Source organism: Alexandromys fortis, unplaced genomic scaffold (genome assembly GCF_014885135.2).
Source record: "Alexandromys fortis isolate MF-2015 unplaced genomic scaffold, M_Fortis_MF-2015_v1.1 scaffold_21, whole genome shotgun sequence".
Lineage (NCBI taxonomy): Eukaryota > Metazoa > Chordata > Mammalia > Rodentia > Cricetidae > Alexandromys > Alexandromys fortis.
In genome coordinates this window covers 14,543,943-14,571,434 of record NW_026067905.1, presented here as the reverse complement: position 1 = coordinate 14,571,434, position 27,492 = coordinate 14,543,943, and the positions used below count along the sequence as shown (strand labels likewise).

Genomic DNA, 27,492 nt, shown 5'->3' with positions numbered 1-27,492 from the left:
GCCACGGTGCTGGGTCAGTGCCAGTCATTAGTAGCGACTTGATAGAAGCGGGCTGAAGGGGTGAATGCATAAACCTAAGGTTCCTTTCATCATACATTGTGCATTCTGATTTGTAAACAGTTCTGTGTTCTTTTTCATTGGAAAAGGTTTTATACCCATAGAAAAGAAGCAGATTGAAATATATGTGTTATCTCTCTGTGCATATATCACTGCTGTCAAGCCAAGTGTGAGTTGCATGTGTGTGCATGTATACACTCTGAGTCCACGTGTGTCTCTGTGTGCATGAATGCTATAACAGGGAGGCCAGAGCAGGACACTGAGTGCCTTGCTCTATCACTCTTGCCTGATTCCTTTGAGACAGGGTTTCTCCCTGACTCTGGAGCCAGGCTTGTGGCCAGAAAGCCTAATGATCCTCTGCACGCTCCTCACACAGCACCGAGGAGCATATGACTGAGGTTATAGGTGCCTGTGCAGCCACATCCAACGTTTTCCATGGCTTCTGGGAATCTAATCTCAGATTCTCATGCTTGCACAGAAAATGCCATTACCCACTGAGCCATCTCTCCAGCCCTATCAAGACATGCTTATACCATTTTAAAGAGGCATACAAGGGGAAATGTCTTAGCCAAGGCTATATTGGAACAAAGCCAAAACCCAAAAGAGGGCTCCCCAAACTTCCAGTTAGTTCACTCCCTGCATTAACCTATGTGTCAGGCTTAACAGGCTCCTCAGTGACACTGGAATGCTGAATTGTCAGATTGTCTTAAAGAGAGAAATGCCTGGACATGAGACAGTTAAGTTACTTTCCAATGTACAGTAGCAGCATTGACCACTATTGAGCAGCAGTATTATTTTGGTTTTCAAATGCTTTGTACAGCCAGTGGCCTTTGCAGTCAAGTTGAGCTGAGGGACATAAGGGCGGCCAGAAGGACCACAGTAACCTTTTCATTGTTCTGGTGCCACCTTGTGTATTTATTCCATATTTCATGGCTAATCTGATGTGCAGGGAAGACATTTCTGGATGCCTTCTGCAAAAGGAGGAACTAAGAGGGCATTTCAGGCCTCTCACCACTTCCCTACGTGGGAATGTTCTACATATACAACTCAATAGTCACTAACACCCAAAGCAATCGTGTTTTCACACCATCAAGCCTGCCAGCTGCCATCCAATTCAATGGCACCACAGTCAGGAGAGAATCACATCAGTTACACTGTATGTGATCATCATTCACCTATTATTAACCCTATAAGCTGCTGTTTTCAAAGCACCCTTCTATAAACAGTTAAAAACAAAGTCTCCCAAACAGACATAAGCCTTTGCTATTAAATAAACTGCAACAAGACACAAAACAGACAGGAGTTACCCCGGTAACCCCAGAGTTGACAGGAAGCTTGGTGCACGGTTCCTACATTCAAGCCCTCATCTTGTCTCACAAAGATTCTCCCACTGAAGCAGCAAAGACCTCAACCAATGAGTCATCCAGCCAAGGATTCTGAGGAACACCTTGACCCCCAAGGGCAATGATCTGTCCCACAGCTCGGAGTGTAAGTGTGAGACAGCAGAAATAGAGGAGGGAGCAAAGGGAGGCAGAGAACATTCACAGACACGGCAGGAGCCCCCCAATCCCTTTTATCAGGAATGTCCGGCAGGCACACCTCAAATGAGGGCCCACTGTTGCTCACCAGGAAGGAGCAGAAGAAGATGAAGGAGACAAAGTACACGTAGGCCAGGTCAGTGCCACAGCGCTCACTCTCGTTCTGCCCTGAGGGTGCGGTGGTATCAGGCTCACAGCCCTTCTCGCCGAGACACGACAGCATTATCTCCTGCCAAGCCTCCCCCGTGGCACTCCTGAGCACAAAATGCCATCTTTGTTAGACGAAGTCTTCATGTTCTAACCGACCCTTGGGCTTCTTTTCCCTTCACACATAGGACCTAGGGGCTTTCTTCTTAACCCTTTGGGACCTTTTAGTATTTTCCATATGGAGATGCAGAATGCCAACAAAGCGCCTCTCATTCTTCTCCCCTACCCACTTTTCCATCTGTTGAGGGTCTAATCGGATAGGAGTGAGATAGTGATCGAACCCCAAGACTCCACATAAACGCAGCCACTCAAGGTTCTGGGTTCGAAATTGTTCCTGTCAGAAGCTATGTACATCTCCCCTTCCAGAACCCTGGAGAACAGGTTGAAATGGACAAAGTAACTACCGAGTTAAAGGTTCTGATGAAACTTTCTAAATCATGGAGAAGCCAGTTAAGGCATCGTCTCCTTCCACGACATAGCCTAATAGGATCAGCGGAGCAGAACTAAGAGATCAAGAGGCCAGTCAACTGCCTCCTTCCAGGTGCTTCTCCCCATGAAGACCATGAGATCTTCAGCTTGGACAAGCGGGTCATCCAGATACCTGAAGAGCAGCATGAGGGACCCGAAGAAACTCCGGAAGTTGTTGTGCCGGTTGATGTGACTCTCCTCATCTAACTTTATGTTTCCAAATACCTGAAGGGAGACAACAGAAATCAATGAAGCTGTACTGAGCTGTATCACGTGTCCAGCACTTGGCCATTAGATACACAGGCAAGGTAGGTAAAACGACGTGGATGACTCTTAACGGCAGCCTCTAAAATAGATAACTCAGAGTAGCAGAGCTGGAGACACCATGTTCCTGGCCTGATACGGAGACTAATTACATTCCCACTGCTCCAGTACAGTAGAGGGGACTAATGCTAGCAATGTCCAAGCACTGGATAAAATGAAAATCTTTTAAGGTCACTCTACATAAACATAGTTTCTCCTATGCCTAAATTAGAGATGCTTTTAAGTTCCACAGTACCCATGCAATCTACCAAAGACATTGCTCTATAACAAGAGGGCAGAGAAAGAGTTACTCCTCTTTTCCTATATCTGATATCCATGAAGCTATCTTTTAATATGCAAGCAGATCAGATCATGGAAGTACAACTGTACATTCCTTAGATATGTTTTTATTTAGAGATCCAAGTCTCAGAAGTTTGTTGTTAATCTCCAGCCAGTGGAAATGAACACACATCTGTACACATACACCAACTGACACAAATCTCATCAACAGAGATCATGTAGGTGTAAGCTAAAAGCAAGGTCTAGGTGATAGGATGGATAAGGATAATTGGACACATGAAAAATGGCTGGACATGTAGCCCAAACGTATATACATGAGGTCTTAGTTTCAGTCCAGAGCTCTAGAAAGAAAGATAAAAGAAAGGAGGGAGTAGGGGAAAGAGAAAGAAAGACAAAGAAAACAGGTAGTCCTGCCTATAGGGAGAATGTTGCTAATGTGTTGCTGGACTTTGGCCACTGACATTCATATGGAAAGAGGCAACACTCAGCAATCTTCGTCCATACACAGGGATTGATTCAGATAAATACTCCAAGATGCTTCAATGAGAAGGGTGCACCCTTTCCTTCTACCTATGCTTCATAGGTCAGGACTGATCCAAATTGGTGCTGGTACAACTGACTGCTGCAAGGGTCACTCTGCTGGCCCTGTGAGATGATTTCCAGCCTGAATTTGGTATGCTTTGGTTTATTCGATGTATGCTAAATGGAACACATTTCCCCCTAACAGCTTTGAGAATGTGCAATTGAGGAACAATCTCTGCCCCCAGCTATTTTGCTCAAGTAACTCCCACTGACACCTGCTTTGGGAATTTGTTCTCGGTGCTGTTTTTTCAAAACCCAAATACTACTTGTCTTCAGGGAGAACGGAGGTGGCAAGTCAGGCAGAAGAGGGAAGAAGAGAAAGAGCAGATAAGAGGAGAACGCCTCAAGAGACACGTGACTGAAAACCCCACAGAAGCAACCAAATCTCCTTCGTCCTGCATACTTCATGTCATATATCCTTTATCAGTTCAAGTTTTCATCTCTTCAAGACCTCAGCTGGAATCTGTCATCTGTGCCTGTCTATCACACCTGCACGGTTCACCTGCCCGTCTATCACACCTGCACAGTTCACAGGGCTTTTGTACCCTAGACTTTTCTCAAATACTTCCAAGTGGTCAGAGAATGCACTATGATTTTGTACATAGTAATTATTAAAAATAAGCACAGATACTCTAGCACAGATACTCTAAATATTTTCTAAGATAATTTTCAAGTCCTAAATATTTATTATGGAGGTGGTGCACCTTAAAATTTCTTTGCACATTTTTTATGTCCTCCCAGCCTATTATCACCCACATTAAAGACTAATAAATAGAAAGAAGGATTGCTTTCGAAAGTTGCAGGGTGGTACAAGCTTACATCTATCTCCACGTGGAATTGCAGAAGTAGAAGGCTCTGCTCGTGTTTAGCTCACTTTTCTCTATGAGTAGAGGAATTAAGGCCCAGTGGAGTCTGGTAATTTAACCAAGTTCACACAGCTGGGCAGCCACAGAGCCAAGGCCACAGCATCCCTTCTCACAACCTGTTGCCAGAAACTCCTTCATTCTGCAAAGTTGTCTTCTGAGAAGACTTTGAAAGTTTAGAATGGTTTGTCATATAGACACATTCGGTTGCTATTCATATCTATCTGCAACCTTTCTGCTACCCGTTTGTCCTTCTGTTTTGCGATGACAACGTTGGCCAGGGCCTCTCTAGTAACACACTCGGGTGTGTGACTGATCGGCACAGCATTCAGTCTCTGTGATGGACCAAAGTGGGAACCGCCACCTGATGCATGTCACACTGGCAATAGCATTCCTGTCTCTGTGGAAATGGTGTTGGGAGGTTTTAGACAGAGGGCTAAACGTGGTAACATTAGAGTTATCGTGGATATTACAATTTATAACTGAGCAGTTCCCAGGTCCCACTGAAAAGTTAAAGAAATACTTGGATTTGTTTGTCTGATGGGATGTGAGAAGGCACAGAGTTAAGCAAGTGGGTTGTGAGGCAGCACAGCTAGATCTCACGATCAGCTCTTTAGCGAATTATCCGAGAGTCTGAACAAGGTGAAGGGCTACTTAACCCTGTTAAACATCAGTGGAAACAATGAGACTCAACTCGATAACTCCTGATTATGCTAATCATATACCTTGTCCTTTTCTCTGTATTGTGTATGTGTATGTTTGCATATAGACATACATTAAACACTATGTCTGGCATACCAAATTAGTTGAAGTAAATGGCAAACAGCATTTTCAGCATCAGTATGGATATTATCAGTAGAATTAGAGATGGTATCATTTTGCTTGAAGATGAAAGGAGAGAGCTATTTTGTCATACAGAAATTTAGGCATCCACAATTTAATTAAACCAACTTTCTGTTTTCAGCTTGAGATTAGGAAGTTTGGAGGGAGTTGGTTAGGGTCTTGAATTATCAAATGAGCATTAAACTTCTGTGGCGATTCAGTTACTAATGCTACTGATATCATTTTACGTCTCTACTGAAAGACCCTCGGAGAAGGAAAACCATAGCCTCTCAAGCAGGCCTTACATATTTGGGCGCTGAACATCCTCCTGTGATTTAGGAGAACAAGACTCCCTGGTTGTAGAGTTCGAGGAAGAATGAGCACAAGAAGGCAGGAGAGAGGAGCCAAGAGAAGAGAGGCCTTCGGAAAGAATCGAGGGAAGGCTACTGCTCAGGAAGCTTGGAACCTGAAGCCCTGGCTCCAGGTGGAGAGACCTGAGAAGGCGACCAGGCTGCAGGGGAATGTCAGCCAAAGATCTTGGTGGGAGTAGGGCGGGGTTGATCATGCAGACTTTAAGTCAGAAGGAAGCCTGCCTTAGACAAACAGAAAGCCTGTGTACCCCATCAGATATATTAAGGGGGTGCATGCTTATTATTTATAGAAGTAGTTCATCTACCCCAAAGTGCTGGGATAACCGCCCAGCCTAGCCTTCTTTTAGGCTCAAGTCCAAGTAACAGAGATCAAGAGAAACAATTAAGCCTTACTCAGTTACAATAGTGAATCCCTCCCTGGGAAAACAATGGTGTCATTTTACCTTAGTTCTATTGTAGCCACAGAAGCCCAGCTACTCCTAAGTCAGCAGCATGATTGGAAAGCCTCAGATGAATCCCCCAAAGATCCTGAATCCCTAGGGAACCCACGGCTCATGTAAATTCCCAAGGTCATAATACAGTAAGATTTCAGAGACGCCTCTTAGTCAAGCAGAACCGTACAAAATATCTGCAAACCCGCCAGAGACAATCTAGGCAGCTGTTGCCCCATCAGGACCACTGGTGTGCCCACTCACCTGCATCCCAATGATGGCATAGATGAAGAAAAGCATGGCAATCAGAAGGCAGACATAGGGGAGAGCCTATAAGGGAAGCAAGAGAGAATTAATCCAGGAGAGCACTGCTTCTGCAGGCACTGGCAGGGCAGGAACTCTTGTCCTGAGGCTATTTCAGTCTGGACTGGCACTCTGCTGCTTAGGGCTATTCTGTCTGGAGCAGTCTTTCTTTCTTTCTAAATTATGCCCAAGTTTTCTGATAGATTTGTGACCCCTGTCTTCAAAGAGAGCTAGCAAAGCTTCCTGGGCTTCAGAGACATTTCACTTGACATGCAGAAGATTAATAATCCTAGCAACTGTGACCCAAATTAAATAAGAAGAATTTAGGTTGGGCTTCAAGACCTTGGCATTTGTCCCTCCTGCTCCTACACCTAATATAGAAGTCATAGAGGGAAATTTGGAGGCAAAGATAAATAGCTGGGACCCCTTGTTATCCATGCCCAGAAGTATCTTCTATTTTCTTATGAAACACTATTTTCTAATGTTTAATCTTTTTAATATTTTACTGTATTCTTATATTTAAGTTGCCCCAAAGCCTACTAAGAGCCATTATGAAGCTGTAATGAAGCCACATGTGACAAAAAAAAACCTTAAAAATCCATATGTGTATGCTTACTGACACTTTAGAAAACAAGGATCTGCCCTTGATATTCTAGGACATGGGCAGACACAGGGCAGTTGGGATTGGGAATAGGATGGGGTCAATACAGTCGGGTGGTGACCCCAGAACTGGCATGGATTTCCCTTTTCTTTACCATTCAGTAAGCTCCCCAGCAGCCAGTGCCACTGTGAGTCTCTGTCTTGTCATGAGTGTACACACCACAAGTCCCAGGGGACCAGCCAAAGGCTTTCAGATGGCTGGACAGGGCAGAGCTTATCAGCAGAGTTAACAAAATGAAGAGCCCCAAGAGGGACGATTTACAACTTGAATTGAGGATAAATCCAAATGTAACTGAAAGCTGACAGGGAGGCCTCTCTGCCATAAAGCGCTGACTCTCAAGATCTCAGGAAAGGAATGGCCATTTTTTTTCACAAGGATTGGCATAGGGGGAAGGGCCTAGAGGGCTGCCCTCTTCTACCCATTCGGCTTGGCTGTGTTCTACCTTCTCCACCCAAAGCCTCCAGGCCCAGATCATCTTCCTACTCTCTCAGCTTTAGAGAGAAAACCAGAGTCCATCGGTTCTCCCTTCTTTTAAAAGACTATTCGTTATTTTATTTATGTGTATATATGTGTGCCTGCATAAGTTTATATGCACCATATATGTGAAGGTGCCTGTGCAGGCCAGAGGATGTTGGATACCCTGAGACCAGAGTTAAGGTAGTTGTGAGTCACCCCATGTGATTGTTAGGATTGAAACCTGGGTCCTCTGCAAGAGAAGTGGGTGCTTTAAATCCAGGGCCATCTCCTAGCCCCTTTTCTCCTTTCTTGTTACAAACATAGTACATTCTAACAGAAAATAAAGAGAAGGGAAGGATGAGGTTCTGAACAGGGCCTGAGACAGAACTGGGTGAAGCTCACAGTTGGGTCTGAGTAGGTAAAGGCAATACCAGAGTTTTACATTGGGCACCTCTCTCTTTTTGTATTTGCCTAAGTGGCCTTTTCATTTTGTTGTTAAGCAGTCTGCTTTTGTCCTGTATCCCAAAGCTGTCCCCAGGAGGAAACATCCATCTGTAACACAACACCGCTGGGCTTCAGATTCACCTGCCTTCCCATCTCTGCCGTACTCACTAAATATGCCAACCCTTTGGCTGTCAGCTTTTGACACCGCTTCCTTTACTTCCTTTACTTGAATAGGACACTGTAGTAGAGACTCAGTGACTGAACACATGACAGGGTGACACGCATTTCTTAGAACTCGCTAACAACTGCAGCTTGATGGGCAATCCTCTTAAAAAATAAAGATAAAATAAAACCAGCTCTAAAAGTAGCTGGTCTTTCTAATCCTAAACATGAACTCACTCAGACTCAGAGGATAGATTCTTAAGGTTTTAAATTTCTCCTTTGTCATCTAAGTCTGGTAAACTAGAGTTCACTGAGGTGAGGCCTTGCAAACACACTGACGTGTGGCAGTAATCCTGGCAAACAATTGGCTCTTGACAGGGTAGAAAAGGCCAGGCTATACCTTGGAGCCTGAACATCCTTACAACTGGTCTCTCATCTCAACTCTAATGATTCAGATAAGGAATTAAATAAGGAAAAATTGGGACAAACTCCCTTTCCAACTGATGACATACCATGATTTTAGTGCCTGTACTCTAAATATATAAGAAGGAAGACAATGTGGTAAATTTATGGTTTGTCACTTTTGAGCCACTTTATTTTATCAGATTTTTTAATGTGTTAATTAAAACTTTGTTTACAAGAAAAGAAATGCGCCCAAGCCTTGGAATACCCCAAAGACATCTAATGTGTGCTATCTGTTGAACACCTTTCTTGACCATTGCTACCATTGAGTAGTTGTCAGGCGCCAACTTTTAACTAACTTTTATGTACCTAGACTTACACATAATCCCATGAAAATGTTTAAGAGAAATAGTCATGTGTGTGGCAGCAGCACACCATACATTCAGTAGTTCAGGAGATGCCCAGGTGAAGGCGGGAGGATTGCACATGAATCGTTTTAAGAAGTACAAGTAGAAAACGTTCTCTGAAAAAAACCTCTTCCATGAAATGAAAACGCTGACAACATCTGACAGTGGGAGCCCGGCCTAGGTGTTTGTTTTGTTTTTAGTGTGATGCCCCATTCTTTTACTCCAAGAACTCAATATGCCCAGTCTGGAGGATCACATGTTCAAAACCAGCTGAATTACACAGCAAGCTCTAGACCCAAAACAGATGTTGTCAGAATACCCACACCCCCAATAAAACCCCAATAAAATAAGTAAATCTTTAGAAACATATAAGAGTAATGTTACCTTCAAAATACTAATTTTTATACTTACCTTTTTTTTAATATTATAGAGTGAATATGCACCCATCTCTTTATACATTGATTACCTATTCAACGTCATGCTAGCCTATCTTTACTGATTAAAATTTTGTATGAAGTGCTGGGCTGTGGTGGCGCACACCTTCAATCCCAGCACTTGGGAGGCAGAAGCAGGAAGATCTCTGTGAGTTCAAGGCCAGTCTGGTCTAGGCAGCTAGTTCCTGGGCAGTAAGGGCTGTTACACAGAGAAACCCTGTCTCAAAAAAATAAAAAAAAAATGTATGAAGTAAAGAGGCTTGTTTTGTCTCATAATTCTAAAGGTTGGAGTTTAAGATTGTGCAGTTATGCTGGTTTGGGTCACTGTAAGGCCACAGAGGTTGAATCCATGGATGGACAGGATTGTTCAGAGCAATCTAGATTACCCAAGGATAGCACATACTTCATAAAGCATATCCCTGTCTCAGTGCTGAGACAAAAGGCCCAAGTTACAAAGTCAAAGAGATATATTAGTTTTTAGAATAAGATTCTCTAATGTAGAAATGAATTGAACACTGTTCAGCCTATACTATATGAGAACTATTGTATTTATGCTTCTAATAAACTTGAAGTTTGTGAGCTCACAGGGGAAGGAACTGGGGCGAGGATGCTGCCGCCGTGTTGTCTGGTGGTGTCCCACCCTCTGCGAGCCGCTTACCTTAAAGGACTGCACAAAGGTCCACAGTAAGATGCGAATGGTGTAGCCCTGACGCAAAAGCTTTATGAGGCGCGCAGCTCGGAAGAGCTTCAGAAAGCTCATATTGAAGCCACTGGTGTTCACCAGCTGGTGGACCAAAAGGAAACATGTAATTAGTGACAATATGCTCATTTAGGAAGATCTAAGCACTGGTATTTTCACATTTATTCCTTATTCAGATCACAAAATAGATGGCAGTCTCTGTCTTTTGTGGTTAACCCAGCTCCAGCTGAGAAGCACCCAGGGCTTCTCTCTCTAAGACCCCCAATCCAGCCTCTCTACTCCTAGGTAGATGGGTACAGGATTATCCCAGGACACAGGAGGAAAACTGGCTCCCCTAACCTCTGCCAAATGAACTGAAGTCTGCACTTCGATGCTGAAAGAGCGGAGCTGATAATCCCCTAGCACACAATGGCTTCTGGTATTCAGTAATTACAATAAAGTTCTCCACACAGTCTTTAGGAGGAGCTAACTTAGAGAAACATTTCAGGTCTAACAACGCTGAGGTCAAAGACAACTCTGGTTCTTTTCGTAGAATTTAGCCATACACTGCATATTACTTTCTTTTAACAGCCTCTGTTTCACTTACCCCATGCGATGTCTGCTATCTGAGTCACGCAAATGTAGCTAAGCCTTCCCTGAGACCTACCACCCCAAAATTTGCATCCTTTGGCCATGTTCAACTGGGTGAGTTATACATGGACCTTATGTGGAGAGGATCCTTTTTGAACGCTACTCCAGGGTCCAGCTTAAATATGGGGCTCCCATGAACCATTCACCTTGCTGTCTGTCAGGATAATTTCTGTGATACTGCCAATCACTGTGATGAAGTCAAAGATATTCCAGGTATCTCGGAAATAGTTCTGCCAAGTGAATTCGGTCACGTGAACATTAGAAAATGGAAAAAGAAGAAAGAAAAGACATATTTTATTATATAACTCTGCCACTTGGAATTAAAACTTGTCAATTCATGCATACGTTCATTCTAACTTTGGGCTCAGTTTCCTGTTTCTAACCCGGAATTCTCTTTCTCCTTTACTAATTTGGGAAATCCTCATTTTAAAAACAGTTCTACAACTATTTGAAGACCATATTCTTGAAGCTGTCACTAAAAATCCCATAAGATTTTTTTAATTGGAAAACATTTATTTTTCAATCATGCTACTGAGTTTGATCAACAAATAAAAAGTTTTACATTTATAATGTATATACCTCAGAGAATTTGGGATAAGTACACACCTGTTAAGCCTTAAGCATCATACAACTTTAAACTTCTAAATTATTTGTATTGCTACAAGAGGCTCTATGGGACTAAAAGTCACAGACAGGCTCCGAATCCCCACTGAGTAGGATGAGTAGATTCCATCTCCCATCCCACCCCACTGCTCTTCTGTTACATCTTGTAAGGAGGTGTGATTAAGTTTAATACAAAAAGCAGGGAAGTAGTTATGAAAATAGGAGATTGATTGAATACTATATGTGGGAGAAACAAAAGACCCAGAAATGCTTCAGAATGCATGATATGTCCACCTGATTTCAGATAGCACAGAACTTGGACTACATTCTTTAAAACAGGACACCCACATGTCCAAATTGACCGACCACTTGTCTTGCCCCTGGGCATCAGGTACCATAAGAGTTTTTGGAATACTACCAAAGGGCCCCCCTTACTACCCTCATAACTATCACCACTTTATCTTTAGCATCTGTTCCAGACCCTTGCAGTTCTTTTAGTTCGTTTGTTCCTCTTGTGGGTCTGACCATTAGGTAGTACCAAATGTCCCATGTTTCTTTTGTACTGAATAGAGGGATTGGCCAGAAGAATGTAGATATGCCACAGGTGGAGGAGTGTGCAGAGAGAGGTTATGTTTAATGAGTATCACATATTTAAGACTCTATGACAGCTATTGTCATTCTTGTTTTCTATGTGAGAAAACTAAGGTTTAGGGAGATCTGATCCCAAAGTCACATGTACCCTAGAGAACAAAGAAAAGCAGATGCGTTCAACTTTGTAAATAAATTCGCTTTCTAGCCCATTTATGAGGGAGCCATGTGGGGTCCCTAAAGTTCCCAGTTTCAAGGCATTCCTAATTCTTTTTTTTTTTTTTTTTTTTTGGTTTTTCAAGACAGGGTTTTCCCTGTAGCTTTGAAGTCTGTCCTGGAACTAGCTCTTGTAGACCAGGTTGGCATCGAACTCACAGATATCTGCCTGCCTCTGCCTCCCAAGTGCTGGGATTAAAGGCATGTGCCACCACCGCCTGGCTGAATGTCCTAATTCATAGTTCACCCATCTAGGTTTCAGAAGACTAGAACCCTTGAGTTCCAACTGGGGATGCCTTACAATATACAACGGCACATCCTATCATTGTGCAATATAGTACTCTTCCATTTTATCTGTAGCTTCATGTCTCATGATTTTAGTTACTTACAATCCAAATCATTAAATGGAAAACTGTAGAATGCCAAAGAAAAGATAGTAAGTGAAAATCTTCAACTTAGTAGGACAAAACACAGTTCGGTCAAGGGCCTCATAATGATGTTTCTACTAAGAACACCCCACATGTACAATGGAGGTCTCATACTATTATACTGCCTGGTGATGTAGCTAGCTATTATAGTTTGTAAATTTATATCATATATTATAGCTATTATTATTATTGTATTATATTATTATAGCTATGATAGTTTGTAAACACATACTATGATAGTCACAAAATGACAAGATCACCTAACAATGTTGTGACTAACAATGTTAGTGTTAGCTTGACAGAATTAGAATCATCTGGGCAATGGGCTTCTGAGCATGCTTGAGGGATTATCTTGGTTGTGTTATTGAGTAGGAACACCCACCCTAGCTGGGATCCCCTTACTGTATACAGAAAGTGCTCTGCTTCCTAGTGGTGGATGTAAGGTGACCAGTGGCTTCAAGTTCCTGCCATGTTATCTTTCTGTACACAATGGTTCTGGACCCTTGAACTGTGAGCCAGGGTAAACCAGTTGCTCTAGTCCTAGTGTACTTGATCACATCAATAGGAAAGGATAAATGGGCTTTTCAGAAATCACCCCATCATTTAGCAATGTATGAGAGCATGTATACATGTATATAGACATTGGGCTGCCCTCCTTTGCAGGCATCTACTGGGGATTTTGGAATGTGTCCTGGCGACTGAATAAACTAGCAGATTATTGTGAACTCTGGAGTCAGATCAGGATCTGACCCCTGGGTCTGTCTCTCACTAACTCTGAATACAGTGTTAATCTTTTCTGAGCTGTAGTTTATCTGTCAAAGAGGGAAACAAGGAAGCCTAGCTACTACAGTTGTGACATAGAGAAAGTGAATGTGTAAGCACTGGGTGGATATTTACTGGGCAGCACAAATACGTGGCTTACTTCCCCTTTTCTTTGCTTTTTATTTCCACCCATTTTTCTAATTCTACATTTTATTGTGTAACCTTTAAAAAAAACCCACATTTTTATGAACTTCATCTTTCTCATTTAAAATGATAATGGCCACAATGGCAATATCTGCTATGCCTGTTTCAGAATTAATGGGAAGATCTGACCAATCAGTACATGTTGGGGTATTCCAAAAGATGAGGATGCCAAATCAATGTAACAGTGCCTTTTCTGGTGTGAATGAGTCCAGGCCTTGAATGAAACACAGGCGTGAGGGAGGGAAGGAGGCAGGGCCTGAGGCTGAATCCTCTAGTTAAGCCTCTAAGTATGTATTCAGCATTCACCATAATTAAACACATAATTGGGGCTTAAGTCACAACCTGATGTCAACACCAAGACTCAGAGCGAAGCCTTCCCTGTGGTGGTGCTGGCTTCCCCCTCTCTCATTCACTTTGCCCTACTTGGTCTAGACTGTTTTGTAAAGACATCTTTGTTTGATAGAAGTTTCTTTTTACCTTTTAATTTCGTGGAGTCTCAAAACACTCAAAAGGGGAGTCAAGAATTGCACAATTCAGCCACTGCACCGGGTTCCTTTCAACTCTCCACCCAAAATAATCAAATTAATGGTTGTATAAAGAACCAGGGGACTGAAAACAACCTCCACAATCAGCACTGACAATTATCAAGCCCAGCCCCAGCCCAGAGTCCCCGTCACTGCTGCTACCAAGAAGCACTTATTCTGATTTGCAGCAAAGTTTTCCCTTCTTGCTAGGAAAGCAGTCAGGTCTGGTATACACTTCAACTTGAAAGGGTAGCTCACACCCTAAATAAGTGTGAAGCAGCTGTCAAGTGGGCTTATCTGCACCCTGCTGAAGCCAGCAGGAGGAGAGGGAGGGACTGGCTTTGTTTATAGGACGTAGCAGCAAAGGCCAGGTTTTGTTAACATTCTTGAGAACAAACGCAAGAATTTGCCAAAGGATTATAATTGCCAGTTGTGAGGAGAAGTAAAAAGAGAGTTCATGCCAGAAAAATTCATTGCTATCCCTCACAAATCCAATTCCAGAAACATCCCTGACCCTCACACTCCCTAAAAGTAATTGAACATTGTAAACGTAAATAATAAACTTTTATTTTAATTGGCAGAAGTTACTCTTCAGGCTACTTAGGAGGCAAGGGGCTAATAGGTTAAAAACAATTATTTGATTGTATCAGAGCTCCTGGAGTCCTGTGGAAGAGAGGGAGGAGCAAAGGGGTCAAGACCAGGATGGGGAAACCCACAGAAAGCTGACCTGAACTAGTGGGAGCTCACTGACAGACAACCAGGAAACCTGTAAAAGACCAATCTAGTCTCCAGAAAGCAGGGGACAGTAGGTGGCAACTTTGGGGGCCACTGGCAGTGGGATCAGGAGCAATTCCTAATGATTGGTTCTGGCTTTTTTGAGCCCTTTTTTTATAAAGAGAAACCTTGCTCAGCCTAGACAGGAGGGGAGGGCCTTGGTCCTGCCTCAGCTTGGTAATAGACAGAATTCATTGACTCCCTATGGGAGGCCTTACCCTCTCTGAGGAACAGATTGGGGGTGGGTTGAGGGGAAGGTGGGGAGAGCAGGAAGGGAGGGAGGGGGAACTGGGATTAGTATGTAAAAAATTAATAGTTTTTTCTTTTATAAATTTATTTAGTTTTGAGGCTATGAAAGATATTTTCCCATTCAAATCATAAAATTAATCTATCTAATCAGTAAATAATCATTCAAGGTTTATTAATCTAAGTCATGTTCTCTTTCTTTATACATCAGTTATAGTGCTAGTAAAATTCAAAGATGGCCACTCTACTGTTGACAGTGTTCAGTAGGACCAGGGCTGCTGGTTAGATGGGGATGGAGATGAGGAGGTGGTTCTCTTTGCCTTTTCTCCTACTCTACTTACACGGCAGCCTGTTTGTGGAGTAAACTGAGCTCACTATTAGGTAGGCAAGAGGGTGAAGAGCAGTAACCTCCATGTACCCCAAAGGAAGAGAAGCCTGATGCCGGAACAGACATACCAGGAAGCCAAAAGCGATGACCTTTAGGACACATTCCAGGGAGAACACCATGGTGAAGGCAATGTTCAGGTACTTTAGGGCAAGTTCATAGGTGCAAGGAGCAGAATAGTACTGCCAGGAAAGAGAAGAAAGAGAATAATAGAGTCAAAGCCTTAAGGCACATGTGTATATGGTGGGATATAAATGCCAGATCTAGTCATCTCTCAACTATGTCCAACTCGGGGCACCTTAATAGCAAAGCCACCTTCATGTCCTGGCTAAAGGTAGCCATGACAGAAACACTTTCCAGAACTAGGTGTTTTGTACTTAGCATTAAAAATAATCAAGCTCCCACTAACTTCAGCCCTCTTTTAGATTCCATGATCTCTGAAGGACGTGGTGCACCCTGGTCGAAGGTGCACCCTCCTGACACTTTTGTTCCTGAAGGCCCCTAACTCCTACTCTGTGTTACTCTGCATTTCATTCGATGACCCCAGCCCTACCCTGGAACCCAGGGACTGGGCTGTTGAACTAGGTAAAATCAAAGAGACTCCATGTGGGAAGAGCAGGTAAAGATGGCAGGCGAGGAAGGTAGAGTGATTTCACAGTTACGGTGAACACACACAGTCACTTCTCACCTTCATCATCAGCACGACAGTGTTCAAGGCGATCATGGCCATGATGGTATACTCAAAGGATGGAGAAACCACAAAGTGCCAGACGCGGTACTGGAAGGTGTGTCTGTTCTGCGGCATGTAGCGGGTGAGGGGTTTGGCACTAATGGCGAAGTCAATGCATGCCCGCTGCAGAAAGTCAAGTTATTAGAATCAGCTCAACGCCCCTAAACCCTGCATGAACTTTCTTAAGATGACTTATCTACTGCCTAGGACTCCCTTATCTGAAATGTGTGGGACTAGAGTGATTTGTGATATTAGAGATGTGTTTCTGAGGTTTTACCATTTACATAAATGTAATGAGATACTCTGAAGACATGATGCTCTGCTAAGCACAAGCACAAAATTAATATTTCATATGTACCTTGTCCACATAGCCTAAGGATAATTTATGTAATATTTTATTAATCTTGTGTATGAAACAAAGTTTCATGGTATAGAATTTTCTACTTTCTATATCATATCAGTCAAAAGGTTTTGCATTTTTAAACATTTGGATTTTTATATTGGAACTGTTCAAACCGTATCTGCTTCTGCACTCCCCTTATAATCTATAACTGTTTCCAGCTCAGCTCCATTATTAAACCAACAACAAAGTCAACCATAAAACCCTACCATGTTCCAAACCTATGCATGTGCTAGAGGAGCAATTAAGAAAACATATTCCCCGTCATTAGAAACTGAGATGCCATGAGAGTCAGGGAGGTAAGAGAACACCTTCATGGTATAACTGTAGCGCATGTCCTTTTCTTCTAGACTATCACACATAAGGGTGGAAATTGCATGCTTATCTTTTCTTTGTATACTAGTTTGTGTCTTGTCTGTGTGTGATGTAAATGCATGTGGATGTGCAGGGGAGCATGCCTGGGCACACACCACTCTGGGTGGTCAGAGGAGGAGATGGGCCATCTTTTCCTATTGCATAGTTGCCTTGAACCAGGACCTTTCATGAAACCAGACGCTCACCATTAAGGTTCAGCTACCCAGCCAGCAAGCTCTCATGATTTACCTGTATGTGACTCCCTATTGGGGTTACAGGCATATGCAGGCATGCCCAGCTTTTTAAAACAGTACACATGTGTACCCATCATGATGCACACGTAAAGGTCAGAGGACAGCTTGTGGGAGTTGGTGCTTTCCTTCTATCACGTTGCTCCTGGGGACTGAACTCATGACATCAGGCTTGGCAGCAGGGACTTGTAGTCACTGAGCTAGTGCCCTAGCCCCATACTCAGCTTTTTATGTGGACGCTGGGGATTGTATGTAGGACGCTCGTACTTGTGGCAAAAGTGCTCTTACCCAGTGAGTCCCAGATCTACGAGTGCATGCCTCTGTGCCTCCCACTGGTGACTTCCCCTCTTCTTACTCTACTGCTATAGTAAAGTTAGGAAAACGTGAACTTTCTAAGCATGCCGTCCCGATTCTTTCCTAAAACTTCCACTCCTGCCCCTTACTACAGTCTCCCCCGGGTTACCTCGTTCTTTTCCAGGCTACACTCCTCCATCATCTTATCCCCTTGCTCCTGGAAGGTGATGATGATGAGAGCTACAAAGATATTGACGAAGAAGAAAGGGAACACCACAAAGTAGACCACATAAAAGATGGACATCTCCATGCGGTTGCTGCGGCTTGGGCCTCTGTCTTCCTCTGTCACATCTACAGAATGCTGCAGGACCCTGGGGGGACCAAGAGAGAGAGTACAGATAGTGGGTGGCAGTCTTGGCTTTTCAGGAGGTGTGCCACCTTTTGTGCTTGATATGTCTTCTCCGACTTTTTCCATTCCTCCACTGATTTCAGGTGGCCATATGATGTGGGAGTGTCATATATCAATCTGTTGATTTCATTGGTTAAGTTATAATAAACCAACTGCTTGGCCTCAGCTTAGAACATAGATGGGAGGAGTAAACAGAATAGAATTCTGGGCGGAAGAGGAAGTGAGGTCAGACTCTGCTCTGCTTCCGGAGAGACCCGACAGCTCTGCTGGAGCAGAGATGCCATGCTCAGCTCTCCCAGACAGATGCACGCAATGAAGCTCCTCCAATCCCGGATGGACTTAGGCTAGACTCTTCCCAGTAAGCGCACCTTGGGGTGCTTACACACATCATTAGAAATGGGCTAGTCCAGGTGTGAGAATTAGCCTGTAAGGGCTAGAGTTCATGGGCCAAGCAGTTCTTTAAATGAATACAGTTTGTGTGTTGTTATTTCGGGCATGAGCTAGCCAAGCGGCCGGGGTGTTGGGGACGCAGCCCCGCCGCCGCTCCTATTTCAACAGCCATAACTAAACTTGGTAAAGACAAAGTACCACACTGCCTTTTCTAGCCCACTTGCTATCTGCATTCAACTCCTAAACAATGGAATGATACCCTCTTATCATTTAGGTTCTCATGTTCAATAACACGAGACTTCTAGTGTCATTTGATTTTCTACTGCCAACTAGTGGTGTCTTACTAATTGCTAAGTCTTTGAAAAAACAAACTTTAGTTTCCCGCTATGGACAGCATAAGAACCTGCAGTCTTTAAAAAGAGGTCTGGTCTTACTTAGCATCTCTAGGGTCTGCAAGATCTCTGCATCTTTAGGCTTTCAGATGAGAGCAGAGCCAACCTTAAGGACAGACCTGCTTAAAACAGCCCTGAGGGATTTTTCTGAGGGGGTAAAATCCATTTGTTCTGTAAGTCAAAGAACTCCAACCAACACGAAGGTTGATGAAAACAAAGAGTTTCATATACTTCCCTGACTTTGCCTACCCCGTCTCCATCTCTGTCTGAAGGGTTTTTCTTTTTCCTCTTTTCTCCCTTTCTCACCCACTCATAACCACTTACTTTGCCTGGTACAATAACAAAGGGTTAGCCGTGCTCGTCTTGAATCAGCTTTGCGAGGCACCCACACAGTCCCATCGCAGCCTGCAAGACACATATAGCCCGCCTACCCCGTCACTCACTGAGGCCACCCTTCCCCCGTGGAGACAGTGAAGAGGGTCAGCAGGGCCCAGATGATGTTGTCATAGTGGAACTCATGACGCTTCCATTCCCGGCCCTTTACCTCCATCTTATTTTTCTCGTGATCTACATAGTTGCCTCTGAAAGCAGAAGAGAAATGAAATAGGGCTTCTTAAGTATAGTGTGTGGAACAGTCACACAGTCTTACAAACTTTACGAATGTTAGGCTAACAATGACTATCATAGAAAAGGGAGAGCAAGTTGTATTAAGGGCAGGCACTGGCATGGAATAAAATGGTACTTGGTGCCCAACAGATACAGGATGAATCCTGATATCATGAGTTGCCTGGGTAACCGTGGACAACCTAATTTTTGACTTTCATCTTCTATACTTATAAAATGTAAATAAAGCTTCTCTCAGTAGGTCATTAGAAAGACTTAAAACTTAAGGGTCTGGGCATAGTGTCTCTTACTATATCTGATATGAGAAAAGGAGCTCAACAGATGTCTATTTTATTCTTTCTGGTTTATCATTCTATGGGAAGGGGAATGGAGTTTGGAGAGAATGGAGACCTAGTCCGCCGTGGGAGGTGGAGAGGGACTTGCCAGGACACTCTTGGCACAGCGAGAGGTATATGGCAGCAGCTCTTACATGCACTCCTTCTCTGTGTCCTTCGAGCTGTCGGTGCAATAGAAGAACTTCCCTTTGAAGAGCTGGACGGCGATGACAGCAAAGATGAACATGAAGAGTTTGTAGACAATGAGTATGTTGAAGACATTCTTCAGGGAGGTCACCACACAGTCAAACACAGCCTGTGGACAGCAACGAAGGCTCTCGTGTCATCCCTGTGACAAAACACTCCTACGCCCAGAGCTGAGGTACAGCCACGCCACCACCAAGCAGTCTGAGAAGCTGTCCCAGGAGCTCTCAGCTACTAAGCAGTGATACTCATGGGGTTGGAAGCTATCTTCCTAGCTGGTCGTGGTGGCAAGAACCCGGCCTGGGAAGCAGACATCATCTCTAAGGCATCAAGTAAATGTAAAAGCCTGAAGCTTACACAAGACGATAAACGTAATGGAGGGGTTTTGTGGTGTTTCTGTAGGCACTGAACACGTGAAACCCGGAAATGTGATGTTAGACGGCATCTTGAAGCTCCCTGAACAGCTTGTTCCTGACCTCGAAACTGTTGGTGACACTCACAGATTTACTTACACAGTGATTATGGACCATCTTCACCTGGCTCTTTCTAAGTGGATCAAAGGGCAACCACATGCTGTTGTCTTTGTTCACCATTAAGTTCATATATTCGCTCTGACTGTATCTGACTCTACCACGGCATGCCGCTGCCCTCTAGCTGAAAGCTGGCTGCATTCAGGAGGAAGGTCAACAAACCTGCAGAAAGGACTGAGGTCTGTTTGTCTTGGAGGTGAGGCTGTGTGTACAGAGAGTGGGGTTTCTGTTTCAATACAAAAACAGAGAGTCTCCAGAGACCTCCCTAAGACATGAGGAGTTCCATGACAGTTAGGTATATTTTAAGCCATTGTTTAGGTTATTTTCAAGGTTTTCTGCTGTAGCTCACTGAGAGTCTGGCCTCACGGGGTACTGCATTTGCGCAGTTGCTTCCTCACGGTGCTGGGTGAAGTCTGGCTGGATTCATTCGAGTGTGACACTGAAGAGAACGTGAGTGACACGCAGTCTTGTGGGATCAGAACCACCTACATCTTTCTCAGGTTTTCATACTGCAAAGAGGAACCGCTCCCCAATTTAACAGAATTAATGAAGGCGGAGGCCACTTTCTTGAGATATGGACTAATCTCATCACATTTGGAGCCCCAGACAGCTTGAGTATGGGACACACAGGGGTGGTGATTGATAAGGCCTAAGCCAAGGGCTGGCTGCGGGGAGGGTGGCCAGGAAGAGTTGCCACAGTAGAAGGTCCAGATCCAGGAGCGGAAGAAGAGCCAGGGAAGAAAGAGGCTGGGAGCGCCACTTCCTTTGAAGAATGAGTTGCTCCCCTGGGATTCCACACAGTGTGTGCTGAGCCTGAGACAAAACCATGGCACAGCTAGTCTGAGGCCTTTCAGAAGCAGCCTATCCTTTCCTTCACCTTCCCATCCCCCCCTTCCCCTCCCTACTCTATTCTGCTTCCTCTATTCTGATCAGAGGATAGAAAGAAGTGATGATCCGAGACCAGGAGGGGTGTGGGTTGTGGTTGGGGCAGGTGACATACATGATCAATTAGGAGAACTTGGGAAAGGATGGGAATTGGGACAAACAGGAGAAACAAGCTCATAGCTTTGCCTTCTACGGCAGGCATGGGAGGCAGACCTAGACACACCAGGGGTTCTGGGCTAGGGACAACTCATACCAGCTCTCTTGTCTTTACTACAATTGTATGTTACATGGATCTCCAGTTTCTGGGTGAAAGGAATTCTAAGAAAAAGTAATCTGTTCTGGGTCACATATCTCCAAAATCTTTGAGCTAGACTTGACACTCATGTAGGTTCTTTTCCATGGTGACCAGGTCCTACTCTATTGTTTGAGAGTTACCGCTGACCAGGTTTAGAAGCCAGAGTTCAGGCTCCTCTCCCAGACAGTCTGGCTCTGTTGTGCTGATGTGGAGAGCGTGCCTATTTAAGAAGCTTTTCAAAGGTTCAGACGTGGGCAGCCTCCAGCCACTCTTGGAGAAGCCCTGTGCTAGGTTCTGGGGTGCTGCAAGTGGGCAATGAAATCTGCTTCCCAGGAAGCATCCTGGTGTACCCCAGGAGGATGGAGTTGGGTGCTGGTGCTGAGGGTTGCTCTACTGGCAGTTAGACCTGGACTGCAAGAACAGGACTGTGAGGCCCTGGACTGGGGACTGATAATCCTCAGGAATTCAGGAAAGGCGGCCAGGCACAGGGCTTTTCTCCCATGGAGCTTCAGACTCTATTAACCACAGTATATAGAGAGGAAAGGGGAGGGAGGTGAGCTCAATTAGGACGCCAAGCTTGAATGGGAAGCCAGCCCTGAGAGGCAGGAAGGGTACTGGGCAAGAGGGTGAGGGGATTGTATAGATCCCAGTTTTTAGCCAGACCATGGAAGAGCTTATTCAGGTTAACTCACTTCCCCATTTCTTTTCTGCCTCTGCCATAAATAGACCATGTGTCCTTAAGTTACCTATTTGTACCTCAAAAATATGAACTATTTGTGTAAGATGATACTTTTCTAAAGTCATAACTGAAGAAAACAGCTGTGGTGATTGAAAGGAGTGGCATTATTAGGAGAGGTGGCCTTGTTGGAGGCAGTGTGACACTGTAGGGTGGGCTTTGAGGTCTCTTTTGCTCAGGCTTCCCTCTATGCCAGTCAGTTGACTTTCTGTTGCCTGCAAGATGTAGTACTTTCAACTTCAGCACCATGTCTGCCTGCATGCAGTCATGTTCCCTGTCACAATGATAAAGGACTGAACCTCACACCCCAATTAAATGTTTTCTTTATAAGACTTGCCATGGTTATGGTGTCTCTTCACAGCAATAAAAATCATAAGACATAAATTGGTACCAGGACTCGGGTATTGCTATGATAGGCTGGACATTGTGTTTGGAGGAATTTGGACTTTGGTACTTAGGGTTATTGAAAGCAATGGATGCTTTAGGCATTGCTTAATGGGCCATACAAGTAGGAGCATGGAAGACAAAGGTGCTAAGAGTTATTTAAACTGTTGGGAGCTCACTCAAGAGGTATCAGAGGAGAAGAATTTTAATATGCTGCCTAGAGATCGTTCTTTGTGATATTTGGGTGAAGCAAGTGGCTGCCTTTTACCTTTGTCCAAAGAGCCTTCCTGAGGCTAAAGGGAAGACTTGAATTAAGTCCACTGGCAGAAGAAAATCGCAAAACAGCCTAGTACAGACTCTGTCGTGTGGTTTTTAGTGGTAAATCTAATCAAGACTTATTGAAAAGGTGCAGGCTGATCAGGGAAAATTACAAAATGTCAATTTTGAGGAGAAAAAAAGAGCATCAGGGAGTGAAGTGGAGCTAAATCCCTAGTTCAAGGAGATAAATGGGTTAAGAAATGAATGCAGGGAGTGGGGACCTCAGGGCAAGATGCCAGCAAACTAAGTTTTCAGCTTGTGAAAAGGAACTAAAGAAAAGTTTATAGCAGGGTGTGGTGGGGGCACCTTTAATCCCAGCACTGGGGGGAGGCAAAGACTGGCAGATCTGAGTTTGAGACCAGCCTGGGCTATAGAGCAAGTTTCAGGACAGTCAAGCTTAGGCAGTGAAGGACAGAAAGCTGGTGAAGACGTAATTGAACAAGGGGGCCATGTTCTAGCTCCAGTAAACTGCAGAATTTGGCAGCTTTGGCCATGTGGTTCTGACTTTAGAGATAAGGATAAAAGAAACAGGTTATTGAATTTGTCTCTGCATCTAAGGAAAACCACTGGTGCCAGGTATGTGTCAGGGGTGTCCCTGAATGGAGGCCTAGTACAGAGGTCACCGTGTGAAGCTGTGAACTTGAAGCCTGGATTGCCTTGGAAAACCCAAGATGTTTGACATGCCAGAGTCATGGAGAGCTGCCAACCAGAAGTAGAACCAGCTCAGAAGAACGATATTGTAGTCAACAAAGCTGAACAGAGTTGGAGATCTGAAGATCACTTTGACATCAGACATGGAGATGGAAGTTTGGGAGTTTGCTCAGCCAGTTTTCGGTCTTGCTTTGGTCCAGTATTTCCTCACCATGCTCCCTTCCCTACATGTTGGAATGGTAATATACACCCTATGCCATTACATGTTGGAAGTATATGATCTGCTTTTTGATTCTGATTTTTACAGGACGATTACAGTTAAGAGATTGCCATGCATATCAGAGGAGACTTTGGACTTTGAAACAAGTTTGAGACTGTTATAGACTATGGGGACTTTTTGAAGTTGGACTGAATGTATTTTTTTCTTGCATTATGATATGGCTATAAGCCTTTGGGGGTCAGCGAGTAGACTGTGGTTTAAAAGGAAATGGCCCCAAAGGGAGTGGCACTATTAGAAAGTGTGGCCTTGTTGGAAGAAATGTATCACCAAGGGAGCAGGCTTTGAGGTCTCTTTGCTCAGGTTTCCCTCAGGGTGACTTTCAGTTGACTTCCTGTTGCCTGTAAGACTAGAGCTCTCAGCTTCATTACCATGTCTGCCTGCCTGCACACCGCTATGCTTCCAGTCAGGATGATAATGGACAGAACCTCTGAAACTGTATGCGAGCCACCCCAGTTAAATGTTTTCTTTATAAGAATTGCTATGGTCATGGTGTCTCTTCACAGTGGTAAAAGCCCTAAGACGATAGATAGCCCAGACTACCCAAGCTACCTTAGCACACAGATTACACAGATAGAAGGCTTCTGTGGCTTCTATTTTAATGACACAGGATGTTCTAAAACAAAGCCAGACAGACATCTTCCTGAATGACAAGTCATTCCAGGGACTATAATACTAACGGGGCCTGAGCTGAAGGGGAAAGATCTCACCTGCAAGTTTCTTGGGACATTAGAAGACCTTGGCTTCAATAGATGTAAAGAATCTTAATCCCCAAGAGAGAAAATGGGCTATTCTAAGAATGAACTGTGCAAAAGGCTAGCCAGCTGTAGCTAAAGAGAGAAGAAGAAAGAACGGTATTCGATGGGGACAAATTCTAAAAACATTACCTTCAGCTTGGGCAAGCGCTTGATGGTTTTCAGTGGTCGCAGAACTCGGAGTACCCTCAGAGACTTGATAGTCTTGATGTCCCGCCCCTTGTTGGTTCTGTAGAGAGAGGACCCCAGTGTATCATTTCGTAAGGGGAGAAACAGAAGTTGCAGCCTCACCACTGCATTAATAATAACAGAGTAAAAGCAGAGAACAGAGAAGTAGACAGAGGTCAGAAACTAGGCTGCTGTAGAGTCACTCAGGAGCAATCTGCAAACATGCAGTCTCAGCCACTCTCCAGTGTGCACACGCACACATCCATATTGGAATACCCATGTATGCACATCCAAGTGCTTCCAACTTCAGATGGCGCAAAAGCGAGCTGCATTCAATAGAAGCTGCATCAACTCCAGCATATTCCCCCACAGGCTGATACTATGCAGGGAGATACTCTCTTGCGAGACTGGGCAGTCAGTGGTCCTAGTCACCCACAAAATCATGAGAGTACCAGACTGATGCTCTGCAGTATGAATAATATGACGTTAATTTCGTAAGATGGCCATAAATGCATTAAGTACATGTTCTATTAAAGGCATTTATAATTTCTATTGTTTCCCTGGCTGTGGCAATATGAAAGAGAGGGAACATCTGTGTACACACAAAGGAGCACACAGGCATTCATGGACTTCCATGCACACATATTAATAGTTGTTTCATGTCTTTGCTAGCTAGTTTAATGCCATCTAATATCACAATGGTAAATAAAATGGAACAATGTCAACTAGATAGCATGACCAGAGGCCTGCTATGGATCTCCACTGGGCCTAGTCCAGTCTCTTTTTCCATAGCAGGTTTTCAAGCTATTTGTTGACTTGGGAACAGTTGAGAGCATGTCTCATTGGGGAACTTGACCCAGAAGTCTAGGTTTGTTCTCATGGTTCATCAGTGTGGGGAGAACATAGCAAGGACCGGTGAGGAACCCAACATTCTTGCTGTGCTAAGCTGGTACTTAAGAGAAAGTATGTGTGCAGGCATCTTGAGAGGACCTTGGTCCATACTCCAATTATGCATGGCTGGCCTTCCCTGCCGTCATTTCCATTTCAGGAGCTCAGCACCTAGCACAGGCTTCAGGGAACTACTCAGCTGGAGCAGGCCCAAGTTGTAGGCCATACCCACCTTTATCCTGGTTCTATGGGTCATGACCCTCCCTATTCTGCCTCTTACGAGTGTTTTCTCTTAAAAAGATAAATGCATGATCTTCATTATTTCTAGGAATTAAATACATAAATCAATTTGTATTTCTTTTTCTTCCCCGTTCATTTCCTTAGATCTTTGCATTCGACTCAACTAACTACAATTTGTAAAAGAAAACTACATGCTGGGAAATAAGACTCTAAACAGTGAGATTCATTCCTCATGCTGGCCCAAACTACTGTTATATTAACAATTGCTGGAGGGGGGACCCAAAACATCAGATGGAGAACACCTGATTCTGCATGCAATTTGCCCTGCTATGCCCAGCCTCAGATGAGGGAACCATAATCTATCTTTTACAAAGGCATGAAGCCAATGAATCTAATCCTTCGGGCTGACTTTACACCAGCATTAATTCTAAACTCTCGTGGTCGTCACAGATGACCTACATGTCATTTTGAAAGGTAATCCACATATGCTATATTAATATGGACTTTCACATCCAAGAGCTTCAGCATATTTAATAAATTCTTTTGCTTTTTCTTTTCCTTCTTTTCTTTTTGAGACGGGGTTTTCTGTAGCTTTGGAGCCTGTCCTGGAACTAGCTCTTATAGAACAGGCTTATCTCGAACTCACAGAGATCTGCCTGCCTCTGCCTCCCAAGTACTGGGATACTTAGTGTGCATCACCACTGCCTGGCTTAATTCTTTTGCTTTTTAAGCATATCTACCTACAGTATTTAAGAGAAACATCACATAGACAAAATACTATGCAAACTGAGAGGAATGGTCAGTTCCCAAGAAGATGTGGGAGCTGCTTAGCTATAAACTCTTGGTCCTCAACGGAAACATACCATTCATATAAACTTACCACTCCTTTCTCTTTCTTTTTGGGGGGAGGGGGTGATTTTCGAGACAGGGTTTCTCCGTAGCTTTTTTGGTTCCTGTCCTGGAACTAGCTGTTGTAGACCAGGCTGGCCTCGAACTCACAGAGATCCGCCTGCCTCTGCCTCCCGAGTGCTGGGATTAAAGGCGTGCACCACCACCGCCCAGCTACCACTCCTTTCTCATTGAGTTAGTCCCTTCTCCTCCAATTACAGTTTCTCCCTCCTCCCACCTAGTCGCCCAAACCTCCTACTTACAAAACAAGCAACATAGTTACCCCAATGCGTTCCTATGGTGGATCCAGCCAGGAAGCAGTAACAGGAAGAGGGAGGGATGGAGAGAGAGAAGAAAGTCAGAAAACCTCAGGGAGGTGAGAGGCTCTTAGGGTGATGCCATGCTTGGGAAGCAGAGGACCATGGGATCCCATTCACAGTCTTGGCACTTGCCAAATCCATAGGGTTTGTGAAAGAGACGACAGCCCACCATATGTTCCACCACCCCCTCTCCACCCACAGGACAAAAGTCCTTTGAGAGCACTAGCAGGCCTGTGTCTAAGGCAGTGGTACCTGGGCCTGTACTGTCTTCCAGAGGGCTGAGTTTAATGCACTTAAAGTGTAAGCTTTCATTTTTACTTCCTTAGGAGTCTAAAGGCAAACTCTGCTTCCAGGGACTTTATATCTGCCTGGGTCAGAAATTCTCAGAAAAGTCATTTCCAGTGGCAGTGGCATTAAATAGCTTCATCTAAAGAGGCATAACCTTGTTCAAATGGGGCCACCCTTGGTGTCTTTCCAAAGCTCAGACTCCGACATCCCTAAACGGCAACCAGATGAGGAAGAGG

The 27,492-nt window shown here is 44.1% G+C and overlaps 1 protein-coding gene across 9 annotated transcripts in view; it reads right to left on the bottom strand.

The window, feature by feature from the left end:
• The window catches only part of Cacna1e (calcium voltage-gated channel subunit alpha1 E), a 425,171-nt gene that overhangs the window by 25,529 nt on the left and 372,150 nt on the right, over positions 1 to 27,492 (bottom strand). For 8 of the 9 annotated variants that reach the window (XR_007590547.1, XR_007590546.1, XM_050135146.1 and 5 more), the window contains 11 exons: positions 24,597 to 24,693; positions 19,585 to 19,745; positions 18,935 to 19,072; positions 17,470 to 17,671; positions 15,960 to 16,124; positions 15,343 to 15,453; positions 10,688 to 10,771; positions 9,870 to 9,995; positions 6,207 to 6,272; positions 2,404 to 2,495; positions 1,684 to 1,849 (listed from right to left, as the gene is read on the bottom strand). Coding sequence is in view for 7 of the 9 variants with exons in the window: in XM_050135146.1 (XP_049991103.1) it covers positions 1,684 to 1,849; positions 2,404 to 2,495; positions 6,207 to 6,272; positions 9,870 to 9,995; positions 10,688 to 10,771; positions 15,343 to 15,453; positions 15,960 to 16,124; positions 17,470 to 17,671; positions 18,935 to 19,072; positions 19,585 to 19,745; positions 24,597 to 24,693 (1,408 nt within the window). In the remaining 2 variants the exon portion in view is untranslated. The remainder of the gene's footprint in view (positions 1 to 1,683; positions 1,850 to 2,403; positions 2,496 to 6,206; positions 6,273 to 9,869; positions 9,996 to 10,687; positions 10,772 to 15,342; positions 15,454 to 15,959; positions 16,125 to 17,469; positions 17,672 to 18,934; positions 19,073 to 19,584; positions 19,746 to 24,596; positions 24,694 to 27,492) is intronic. The other variant, XM_050135149.1, reaches the window with a different exon arrangement.